Here is a 13,080-nt window from a genome sequence, read left to right as displayed (position 1 = left end):
TCTTCTGGGCTCTGAAGAGTGGTTAATATCCTACTCATCCACGGAGAACACAGATTTGTGAACAGTGTCTGCAGAAATGGAACCTATCTACAGTGCTGAATTTTAAACTGGCAAAAATTCAAGAATTCCATGCTTACTGGTAGTGACCTTATCCAGCCACTGTAAAGAGTCAAATTACAACATTCTAGTTATGTGAGCCATAAGGCTTTTATAATAGCCAATATGCTAAGGTCATGCTTCCCTGCTCTGGTACAGCAGCTTCAAAGATTCACCTGTAAAGAAAAGGACCTGGACCAGCTTGTTAAACCTATAGAAACTCACTGTAATAGAGATTAAAAGCATTACTAAACATGAAATTCAAAGTGATCAACCCAATTACAGTACATAAATCATTTCCCAGACCCTGCAATCATCAGGCTCACTCACTTGTCTGCTGCATGACAGATAGTGCCACATGTATCTGCCATATCATCAACTAAGATGGCCACTCTGTCCTTCACGTCTCCTACCAGCACCATGCGGTCCACTTCATTGGCTTTCTTCCTCTCCTTGTGGATGAGGGCAAAATCCACATTTAGCCGGTCAGCAATAGAAGTCACCCTGGTAAAGTCCATTCAGCGTTAGTATGCTGGCTTCCACTTTACCTTTTTCACAGCCAGCAAGCAAATACAGGCCCAACTGTATTGGTTAATCCATATATGATTGTTTAGAAACTCAACTTGTCTGGATTTAAAGAACATTCAGAAAAAATAAAAGCAGATAGTTACATAAAGATTAGAATGGCAAGATAAAATTCCATGTATAAAAACTGCATTTTTCAATCCCAGAAATCAAAATCACTCCTACCTCGCTCGCATACTTTGCTAGAGTAAGAATTGCTATGGTAATTGAGCTCAATAAAACACTGGATTTGAGTATCATGCAAAGACAAAATTTGCTATGGTTAACAACTATTAGTTCAGGAATCAAATTACATTTTTAACCCTGAATGATACTATGGTTAAAAAGCCAGAACTGTCCTATGCATGAATCCCTTCTGTACAGTAATACAAAGATCAAAATGCTCAACAGCAGCCCTAGGATCAAATAGAAAGAATCAAGTTTCTGGGCAGGATTTTGAGGGCTACCAAGTTTTCTAATTCTCAGTTCACCTACATGCACACACAGTTTGCTAACCATTCGGATGTGTCCTTGTACTCATATACAGACTATAAAGTTTAGAGCCAGGACAATTATCCTACATAGTATCAGTTACATGATGGTTCAAATCCATTTTAATTGAATCAGTAAGCTACACCTGTACATGTCCCAAGTCAGAAAATCCACCTACTTCAGCAGCTAAAACAGAAAATCAAGGTGCAAATGAATAGGCTTTATTAGGAGACTTGTCACTAGTTTGATTTTATGTACCATTATTCCCTACCCACCCCCCTCAACAACTGAATATGATTCCTCAACCTTTCTGATCAGAGAGGCATTTTGAATCCAAGGCTTTTAGGGAAGAGAACAGAGATACCTGGCACTTAAAGCAAAAAAACAAACAAACAAAAAAAAAAACCAGGACAATTTTTTTCTTCAGTCAAGGTATACAAATTGGGAGAAGAGTCAAAATGAAAAAAGTTAATTTGCATTAACTGATGCTGGGTATTAGAAACAATACATCTGCACTGAACAGGTATTTGCACATAGTATGCTGTTCCCCAGGAAACCTAATCCCAGGTATAAAGGCAGAACAGAGTTAACATTTTCCAGCTGGCTTATACAAGTAAGATAAGCTAAAGTCAAAAGACCTGTACTTACTAAAGTCTTGGACAAGCCATTTGTTTGAACAAATTGCAGGTGCTATACAAACCAAGCAGGCAAAATGCTGCTCAAATGCCAAGTGAGCAGCACACAAACAAATGAAGGTGTAGTAAGACTGCCTCTAACTCCACTAGCTGATGTATCTGGCCATCTACAATTACCTTCTTACCTTTTTGCACCTCCAGCGTCTGGGGAGACAATGGTACATGTCTTCCACTCAGGGATATTCTCACGAATCCACTTCAGCACAGCGGGTTCTGCATAGAGGTTATCCACAGGAATATCAAAGAAACCCTACAGATCACAGAATATAATATTTAATCTCCATTTTCCAAAAAAAAAAAAAAAAAAAAAAAGTTGCCATTTCATAGCCTTAACAGGGTCTCTGTATGTATCTTTTCACACAGGAATAGGACCACCATGAATAGCTTCCACCATTTCCTACCCGGTCAGACATCTTTGTATAAAACTAATTTCTTTGGCTGAGCAGATCAAGCTCTAGAAGCTATGCATGGAAAAACTGTCTTGCCTGATAATTGTCTTTCCTTTAATCACAGCAGATGAATCTAGACACTTGTGGATTATGACCATCTACCAGCAGGTGGAGATAGAGAGCACTAAGCTGAACTCCATCATATACTGTAGGACAGTATGCTTCCTTGGTCAGTTAGTATTTCTCATAATAAACTGAAACCAAACATTTCTCCTTCCTCACAGAATGAGCATACCTCAACTATAACCATAAACCACCACATGCAGCAACTCTAAAACAGAGAAATCAATAGATTGTGCAGAAAGAAGGGGCAGGGTTCTGGATTTATCTGCTGTGATTAAAAGAAAGAAAATTATCAAGAAACAAATTTCCCTTCCTTGTCATCAACAGCAGATGAATACAGAGACTTGTGGGATGTAGCAAAGCAGTCCTTACATAGGGTGGGAATCAAATACTGCACAGAGGACCGATGCTCCAAAGGATGCCTGTCAAAAGCCCAGACCTGTCAAACACAGGGGCTGGAGGTCCATGGGACCACCAGACACCTAGTACCCCCCACCCCGAGCCAAGCAACACAGGGGCTGCAGGTCCGGTGGCCCTCCAATCCCCCCTGACCCAAGTTCGGGGGGGGGGGGGGGGGCTGGAGATCCGGTGATATCTCCAGCCCCCCTTACCCTCCCTAGCATCCCCTCACATGGAGCCCTGGTGGCCTAGTGGGCTGCGAGTCAATCCCCCACCCCCACCCTGGTAGTCTAGTAGCCCTTCCCCAACTCTCTACCTTCATTGGAGGAGATGCCAGCCCTGCCCAGGACATACCAGGATGCACTGGCCAGGGCTGGGCGCTGCCATTTTCGAGGCAGCGCCAATGGAAGAGGAGGGAGGACACAATCACCTCCCTCCTCTTCCAACAAAGGTAGGGGAGTTGGGAAGGGCCGCTAGACCACCTGGTGGGGGGGGATTGACTCACGGCCCTCACCAGAGCTCCGTGTGAGGGGATGCTATAGAGGGTTGGGGGGGGGGGGGGGGGGGGGAATTGGAGGTCCACCAGAACTCCAGCCCCTGTGTCGCTGGGAGGGGGGGGGGGGGGCAGCTGCTAGCATGCAAATGCATATTGGACATACTACTCGCACTAAGAGCCCTGTTTTGCATGCTAGCTGCGTTCAAAGCCCGCAAGCGTGTTGTTTCACACGCTCAAGGGCTATGATCATGGGGCAGTAGCAAACGCAGGCGCTAGTATGGCGCTAACACCCTTTAGCGCCTGTGTTCGCTTCTGATCATCAACCCATCAGTGCTAATTTTAGTCTCCACTGTTTCAAAGTAGTGAATGTGCAGCTCATTAGTATGTATTCCCATGCTCAGATTAACTTTGGAACTACAGATTACATTAATACACAATTTGATGTAGCAAGCGTTTCCGTGCATAAAGATCTGATGGAAAAACAGTACACTAAGAGTAGCAGTTTATTATATTAGTGCATTAGTATCCATTTTAAACCTACTGAAAGCTGACATCCATAATGCCTTGAGTTTCAATTCATTAGAAAGCTGAAGTAGAAGCAAACTCCAGGCCTAAACCACTTCCATCTAAATCCATGTCTGTCGATCAACCTCCGATAGTGCCTCTTCATGTGCAGAGAGGTATTCCCATCTTAGACAGATCCAAGGAGAGCAGATAAGGACCATAAGGCCCTCACATACCTCAACTGATCTGGCTTCCTTTGCTTCCTCACAAAGGATCCTCTTTATTCCATGCTTTCTTGAATTCACTTACTATTTTTGCCTCTAAAAGTCTGAGAGGCCATTTCAAATACCCACCCCCATTTCTGGGATGCAATTATCTGACACCACACAGCAGAGTCTACTCCCTTTGAGCCTTATAGCACGTGTCCTCGTTCCCTTTTAGGAAGCTGCTTTGCCCCTACTCACTTGGATCTGAGAGGCATGCAGGTCCATGGTGATAATATGATCTGCTCCAGCTACCGACAGCATGTTGGCCACCAACTTAGCTGAAATTGGGGCTCTACTCTAGAAACAAAAAGCAGACACTAATTTAATAAAGCAGAAGCTAAGTTGTGAACAGCAAATAAACCTGGTTTTACAAGATATGAATAGAAGTTTTCTGGGGAAGAGGATGACAGTCCAAAGTTGCAAGGCTTCTCAAAATGCATTATTATTAAACAGAATACCACAGAAATATAGTCTTCACCCACAAATGAGTAAACAGATATGACCCTAAACAGGCCATGTTTGAGAACATAGCCTTCCTCGGGGTCTATTAGTAAACAGTAAAACAAAAAATTTTACATATACAGATCAGCACCTTTGGTTGAACACTGGCTGGAGGCTCAACATACTGCAGATATTCGGTTTTTTTTGTCAAGCCCATGATTAAGAGAAAGTGGAGGAGATTTGGACACAGCCTTATTAAAACTTGAACAAAAGATTATCTTTGAATTCAGTAATGTGCATCCTGTTTGTCTCAATCAAGAAATAAAGATGGTGCACTTCTTATGAAAATTGTAATTCAGACATTTTTATTTATAACTCTGCATTTTTAACCATTTATACTGTACAATTTGTATAGAGATTCTTCTTATAAAGTATATGTTTTTGACTTTTTAGTATATACATTTTTCATTGTCAATATAGTACCATCTGTTTTACTTTGATCCATATTACAGATTTATATAGTTGTCAATATTAATGTCCATATAGTTATTCTTGAGTATTTACAGTTGATTTTTTATCTGCAAATAAAGTTTTATAGCGTAACTTTAAAGAGTAGCTTTGGAACTGTGTTGATATGACCATTTTTGAGGCACATTTGTAGCTGTAGTGTTCTCTTGCTTTCTACAAATTTATTATTTTTTTTTATCTGATAGAAGTATAATATACCTTACAGCATATATTTTCATTGTAAAATGTTCTTTATTTTGATTCATGTTACACATGTATTTACAGGACTTCAGTGTTTATTACTTTTTAGTTTATGTTTTTATTTTACTTATATTGGAATGTTATATTCACATGTATATTTTTTTCTTGAATACTTTTGTCTTATAACATTATGTAAGCACTACAGTGCCATCTTTTAATTATATATATATGGCTTTCTCCTTAAGGCATTTGCCGAGATGTATTTTGCATTACATTTTACTAATTTCACTTCATCTTCCTCATCTTATTTTCCATTCACTATGGACAAGCGCATTTGCTTTTTTGTTTTGTCTTTCTGCTCCCACCCCCCCCCCCCCCCTTATACCAGCAGGGTTTGTAGGTTACGACTCACACGTCACCCTACACCAGTATTGTAGTGGATGATGTAATATACATTAATATTTATGAGATGCATTTCTAACGCATTCACATCCCCTTTTATCAGTTTTGGCATGCTCTGTAGCTTTAGTCTAGATACTCTGTGTTCCACCTGGTCATTACTACAGACTTTGGAGGTATGTATGCATTTTATTTTTATTATTTCTAGTGGTCCCATATCTTGCTCTCTCTTCCTCATCACAACTTTTGAGAATCACTTGCTCCTCACCTCATTTTTCAGGTTAACACACTGCTTTACTGGCTATCTTCTTTTTTCATGTTTGGGGTTCTCTATGTTCTACAGTTTTCACTTTATTATATTTAGGTTTCCTGCAGTTTTCATATTTTCTATATTCATTCTTTACTTGGTATATGTATTAGTACTTGGCATTTTTTATGTATTTTTTCCATTAAGAATAAAGCATTTTGAGAAGCCTTGCAACTTAGGACTGTCAACCTTGGAACATCCCTTTTCCACTCCTTTTACTGTTCTTTGGTTGCTGTTGAAGATTGCTGCTCCCCTTTCCTTCTAGAAATGTTCTGGAACATGTTTGCCAACTTGATCCTGATTTACCTCCTTAGTTGCTGGTACTATTTGGGTTCTGTGAAACAGCTATGTCTTGTGAATGAGAAAAATCAGAAAGTTTACTCAGTGTTAAAGTTAAAAAAATTCAATGGACCAATGATCAAGACAAGGGCAATAATGTGTGGCCCACAGGTCAAACTGCAGCCTTCTACTAAATTAAATTATGTGTGCTATTAAGAAGTCCTAACTGCATAGAAACAACTTCAGATGTAGAACCAAAAAAGGGACATGCTGTCCCACGTATATATCATATCTACTGGCTGACAGATGCACCTTAACAGGAATTCTTGTACATTGGTTGTAACTATTTAGATAATACAGGCTAGAAAACTTAAATAAAATAAAAGTGTGTTTAAAAGACTAAAAAGAGCAAATCAGTTACTTTTAGCCCAGTAGTTAGCTATTGCTTCTTTGGGCTTCCAGCTGAAATCAGATCTAGGGCTGGGATATGTCAACACAAGCCTCCATTCACTATTGCCTAGTAATTTTTCCCCACAAGCTCTGCCGCCCTCCCCCCTCCCCAAAAAATATCCATTCAATGCAGCAACAGTCAATTTGTCAGGGTACGAAGGGCCTATAGTAAAGCTTTTACTGGAAACCTGCAAGCACACTGGATCTTACCTCTGCCAACTAGTTGTTGCCCAATGACCACACACCATTCATCCAAACCAGATAAGTGAGAGCAGATCTGTCTATGCAAAACAGTGATCCAATTCTTTAATGAGTACAAGTGGCCAGAGAAATCAGTGTTAACCAACATTTTACCAAACCAATTTAAGGGAGACCAGTTCTCACAATACTATCCTACGAACCACTAATATTTCAGAAAACATACAGAGCATGCTTCAAGCCAAACTCCCTTTGATTTTCTTTGCCTCCTCTGCCCATTGCCACCTAGTTCTTACCTTATCTTTTTTGTCCTGGCGTGCATATGGAAAGCAGGGAATTACGGCAGTGACACGACAGGCTGAGGCAATCTTGCAGGCATTGATCATAATCAGGAGTTCCATAAGGTTGTCATTAATTTCTCCACAGCCGCTCTGCACAATGTAGACATCCTCACCACGGACACTCTCCCCGATCTCCACACTGGATGTGAGTAAACAAAGTTTTGCTCAGCTTTCAAATATACTGTAATTAACTGCAGGTGCCCCCACTTGTCAGCCAATCAGCAGCTAGTAAAGACATATGGGATGTTTCTTTCAGTTGGCCGACAGTGGCTGGAGTTAACAAAAATGCCTGCTGGTATACCCAAGAATATTAAGAGGAAGTAACGCGAGTGTTGCAATCTGTTTCTAGCAAAATATACCAATCCATCTTATAGAACATCATATTCAAACTGTCCTTCATTTTGAAACAATTTGCCATCACCATTTCATGCCTGTATTGCTTCTCTTCAAGATCTTTAATATCTTTCTGCCTAGAGACTTTTTTAAAAAATCCAGATTATGAAAACATCACACTTGAACATTAAGTATGACAAAGAAAAAAGACTTACTTTTGCAAGTTTTTGTATTAAGCTTACTTTTGATTAGCCTACAGTGTTTTTGTACAATTGACAAGAACATCTGAACACCTTGAGCACTTGACACTTTTCTTGGTAGTATATTATTAATATTTGGATGGCTGAGGCGGGACATTTTCAATAAAATGTCTAATTCTGATGTTGGACATTTTGTTAGAAACATCCAAAAAATCCTAAATGGTGAACAGACTTTTTCAAGCTCCAATATCACCTTTTTCCTACATGTTTTATGCTCGGTGTGTTTTTCTTTTAGGATCATTCTGGAGAAAAAAAGTCCAAGAGAAAAATGCCCAAACCCAGCCATTGGGATGTCTGGGGACCATCATTCTTAGTAGACTGGCCACAGACATCCCAGTAGCCTAGGTAGGGTGCACTACAGTGGACATAAAAGGTCCTTGGTATACACCTTGTTATATTGTATGGTGAGCCCTCCAGGAGCACAAAAATACCTACTATACCTCACTAAGAACATAAGTATTGCCATGCTAGGCAGACAGAAGGTCCATCAAGCCCAGCATTCTGTTTCCAACAGTGGCCAATCCAGGTTACAAGATCTGGCAAGATCCCAAAACAGTACATTTTATGCTGCTTATCCTAGAAATATGCAGTGGATTTTCCCCAAGTCCATTGAATCACTGTACACCACTAAAATAGCTCTCAAGCTTGCAGGTGTCACCTATATATAGATATAGAAGGTATTTCGTGTATATTTTGGAGGCCTCACATGTTCCACCTCAAGTGTACCAGTTAGAATGGGATACGCGCCTCCATCCCCTTCTCTACAGTCCACTGCACTGACCATTAGGCTACTCCTGGAACCTGCTTGCTACTTTAATAGGAATGGTCATCATACATGAAGCTGTCAGAGCCTGGTGTGTACTGTCAATCTTAGGGGGCAGGGAGGGGGTGTTATGCCTTAATCCCTCCAGTGGTCATTTAGGGCATCTTTTGGTCACTTAGTTGTGATTGAAAAATAGGTCTAGCCAAAAACATTTTAATTTTTGCTCTAGACATTTTCATTTTATTCCATTATTGCAGAAAAAACATCTACCTTTTGTGGCCCCCCATGTCCCCCCAAAAAACATACCCCCATCACACCTCCTTGAAATTTGGACAAACTGTGGATCAAAATGTGTAAAACTGAGGTGTCTAAAACTGCAACTTGGATATTTGAGAGAAAAATGTCCTGCCTCCTATAACATTTTTTGGACTTTTTTGTTTTGAAAATGAGCACAATAATCTCTCTGAAACAACTGAAATAGAGGCTTTTAAGTTCCTAGGTAATTTAATTGGCAGTTAAAAATGAACAAAAGGGGAAAAAACAAAAGGGGAACAAAGCACTGCTGGCTCTAATTTGGGACCAGCTACAGGGAAAAGGCAGCATCAGCACCTACAAGTGAGATATTTGGGGGCAGGGAAAAAAAATAAAGCATCATATGACAAGGCCTGGAACACTTGAATTCCTTAAGTTCAAGGGAAAATTTAGGCTCTATAATCCTTTGATTCTTCAAGGGAGAAAGCAGAAAAGTCTCAAGAGGGCTCTATTTCACAGATAGGGTATGATACATACCTGTAGCAGTTGTTCTCCGAGGACAGCAGGCTGATTGTTCTCACGACTGGGTTGACGTCCGCGGCAGCCCCCACCAACCGGAAGAAGCTTCGCGGGACGGTCGGCACGCAGGGCACGCCCACCGCGCATGCGCGGCCGTCTTCCCGCCCGTGCGCGACCGCTCCCGCCAGTTGAATGACTAGCAAAAGATGAAACACACAACTCCAAAGGGGAGGAGGGAGGGTAGGTGAGAACAATCAGCCTGCTGTCCTCGGAGAACAACTGCTACAGGTATGTATCATACCCTTTCTCCGAGGACAAGCAGGCTGCTTGTTCTCACGACTGGGGTATCCCTAGCTCTCAGGCTCACTCAAAACAAGAACCCAGGTCAATTGAACCTCGCAACGGCGGGGGAACAACAGAAATTGACCTACGAAGAACAACTAACTGAGAGTGCAGCCTGACCAGAATAAATTCGGGTCCTGGAGGGTGGAGTTGGATTTACACCCCAAACAGATTCTGCAGCACCGACTGCCCGAACCGACTGTCGCGTCGGGTATCCTGCTGGAGGCAGTAATGAGATGTGAATGTGTGGACAGATGACCACGTCGCAGCCTTGCAGATCTCTTCAATAGTGGCTGACTTCAAGTGGGCCACCGACGCTGCCATGGCTCTGACACTATGAGCCGTGACATGACCCTCAAGAGTCAGCCCAGCCTGGGCGTAAGTGAAGGAAATGCAGTCTGCTAGCCAATTGGAGATGGTGCGTTTCCCGACAGCGACCCCTAGCCTGTTAGGGTCGAAAGAAATAAACAATTGGGCGGACTGTCTGTTGGGCTGTGTCCGCTCCAAGTAGAAGGCCAATGCTCTCTTGCAGTCCAATGTGTGCAACTGACGTTCAGCAGGGCGGGTATGCGGCCTGGGGAAGAATGTTGGCAAGACAATTGACTGGTTAAGATGGAACTCCGACACCACCTTCGGCAGGAACTTTGGGTGGGTGCGGAGCACTACTCTGTTGTGATGAAATTTGGTATATGGAGCATGAGCTACCAGGGCTTGAAGCTCACTGACCCTACGAGCTGAAGTAACTGCCACCAAGAAAATGACCTTCCAGGTCAAGTACTTCAGATGGCAGGTATTCAGTGGCTCAAAAGGAGGTTTCATCAGCTGGGTGAGGACGACGTTGAGATCCCATGACACAGTAGGAGGCTTGATAGGGGGCTTTGACAAAAGCAAACCTCTCATGAATCGAACAACTAAAGGCTCTCCAGAGATGGCTTTACCTTCCACACGATAATGGTAAGCACTAATCGCACTAAGGTGATTCCTTACTGAGTTGGTCTTGAGGCCAGACTCTGATAAGTGCAGAAGGTATTCAAGCAGGTTCTGTGCAGGGCAAGAACGAGGTTCTAGGGCCTTGCTCTCACACCAAACGACAAACCTCCTCCACTTGAAAAAGTAACTCTTTTTAGTGGAATCCTTCCTAGAGGCAAGCAAGACCCGGGAGACATCCTCAGACAGACCCAACGCAGCGAAGTCTACGCCCTCAACATCCAGGCCGTGAGAGCCAGGGATTGAAGGTTGGGGTGCAGCAACGCTCCGTCGTTCTGCGAAATGAGAGTCGGAAAACACTCCAATCTCCACGGTTCTTCGGAGGACAACTCCAGAAGAAGAGGGAACCAGATCTGACGGGGCCAAAAGGGCGCTATCAGAATCATGGTGCCGCGGTCTTGCTTGAGCTTCAGTAAGGTCTTCCCCACCAAAGGTATGGGAGGATAAGCATACAGGAGGCCGGTCCCCCAATGAAGGAGAAAGGCATCTGACGCTAGCCTGCCGTGTGTCTGAAGCCTGGAACAGAACAGAGGCAGCTTGTGGTTGGTCTGAGAGGCGAAAAGATCCACCGAGGGGGTGCCCCACTCTCGGAAGATCTTGCGTACCACTCTGGAATGGAGCGACCACTCGTGCGGTTGCATGACTCTGCTCAGTCTGTCGGCCAGACTGTTGTTTACGCCTGCCAGGTACGTGGCTTGGAGAAGCATGCCGAACCGACACGCCCAACGCCACATACCGACGGCTTCCTGACACAGGGGGCGAGATCCGGTGCCCCCCTGCTTGTTGACGTAATACATTGCAACCTGATTGTCTGTCCGAATTTGGATAATTTGGCAGGACAGCCGATCTCTGAAAGCCTTCAGTGCGTTCCAGATCGCTCGGAGCTCCAGGAGGTTGATCTGCAGATCCTTTTCCTGGAGGGACCACAGACCCTGGGTGTGAAGCCCATCGACATGGGCTCCCCACCCCAGGCGAGATGCATCCGTCGTCAGCACTTTCGTGGGCTGCGGAATTTGGAATGGACGTCCCAGGGTCAAATTGGTCCGTATGGTCCACCAGAGCAGCGAAGTGCGGCAACTGGTGGAGAGGCGGATGACATCCTCTAGATTCCCGGTGGCTTGGAACCACTGGGAAGCTAGGGTCCATTGAGCAGATCTCATGTGAAGACGAGCCATGGGAGTCACATGAACTGTGGAGGCCATATGACCCAGAAGTCTCAACATCTGCCGAGCTGTGATCTGCTGAGACGCTCTGGTCTGCGAAGCCAGGGCCAAGAGATTGGTGGCCCTCGCTTCGGGAAGGTAGGCCTGAACCGTCTGGGAATTCAGCAGCGCTCCTATGAATTCCAGAGACTGAGTTGGCTGGAGATGGGACTTTGGGTAATTTATCACAAACCCCAGCAGCTCCAGAAGTTGAATAGTGCACTGCATGGACCGGAGGGCTCCTGCCTCCGAGGTGTTCTTGACCAGCCAATCGTCGAGATATGGGAACACGTGCACTCCCAGCTTGCGTAGGTAGGCCGCTACCACCACGAGGCACTTTGTAAACACTCGTGGGGCAGAGGCGAGCCCAAAGGGCAGCACACAATACTGAAAGTGCCGTGCGCCCAGGCGGAATCTGAGATACTGTCTGTGAGCTGGCAGTATCGGGATGTGAGTGTATGCGTCCTTTAAATCCAGGGAACATAGCCAATCGTTTTTCTGAATCATTGGCAGAAGGGTGCCCAAGGAAAGCATCCTGAACTTTTCTTTGACCAGGAATTTGTTCAGGCCTCTCAGGTCTAGGATGGGACGCATCCCCCCTGTTTTCTTTTCCACAAGGAAGTACCTGGAATAGAATCCCTGCCCTTCCTGCCCGGGTGGTACGGGCTCGACCGCATTGGCGCTGAGAAGGGCGGAGAGTTCCTCTGCAAGTACCTGCTTGTGATGGGAGCTGAAAGACTGAGCTCCCGGAGGACAATTTGGAGGCAGGGAGGTCAAATTCAGGGCGTATCCGCACCGCACTATTTGGAGAACCCACTGGTCGGAGGTTATGAGAGGCCACCTTTGGTGAAAGAATTTTAACCTCCCTCCGACCGGCAGGTCGTCCGGTACGGACACTTGTAGGGCGGCTATGTTCCTGTGGATCCAGTCAAAAGCCCGTCCCCGGCTTTTGCTGTGGAGGCGCAGGGGGCTGCTTAGGCGCACGCTGTTGACGGGAACGAGCGCGCTGGGGCTGTCCCTGTGCCTGACGAGGCCTTCGGGCTGGCTGGTTGTACCTACGCTTCGCAAAAGAATAGGGTGCAGCCTGCCGAGCCCGGGAAAAACGCCCGCCCGCGGGGGCGGGTGCTGAAGGCGCCCGGTGGGAGAGCTTGTCGAGAGCGGTTTCCCGCTGATGCAGTTGGTCAACCATCTGCTCGACCTTCTCGCCAAAAATATTATCCCCCCGGCAAGGGACGTCAGCCAGTCTCTGCTGGGTGCGGTTGTCCAGGTCAGAGG

The 13,080-nt window shown here is 44.7% G+C and overlaps 1 protein-coding gene across 1 annotated transcript in view; it reads right to left on the bottom strand.

Annotated features, from left to right (window-relative positions):
* Positions 1-13,080, bottom strand: part of PRPS1 (phosphoribosyl pyrophosphate synthetase 1) — a 46,522-nt gene that overhangs the window by 20,741 nt on the left and 12,701 nt on the right. Inside the window, exons 2-5 of the mRNA XM_030209266.1 lie at positions 7,103-7,286; positions 4,223-4,321; positions 1,973-2,097; positions 427-600 (exon numbers count right to left, since the gene is read on the bottom strand). Coding sequence (XP_030065126.1) covers positions 427-600; positions 1,973-2,097; positions 4,223-4,321; positions 7,103-7,286 — 582 coding nt within the window. The remainder of the gene's footprint in view (positions 1-426; positions 601-1,972; positions 2,098-4,222; positions 4,322-7,102; positions 7,287-13,080) is intronic.

This window comes from Microcaecilia unicolor, chromosome 7 (genome assembly GCF_901765095.1).
Source record: "Microcaecilia unicolor chromosome 7, aMicUni1.1, whole genome shotgun sequence".
NCBI classification, from domain to species: Eukaryota; Metazoa; Chordata; class Amphibia; order Gymnophiona; family Siphonopidae; genus Microcaecilia; species Microcaecilia unicolor.
Note: the sequence above shows the minus strand (reverse complement) of the source record. Positions and strands in the feature narration are given on the sequence as shown.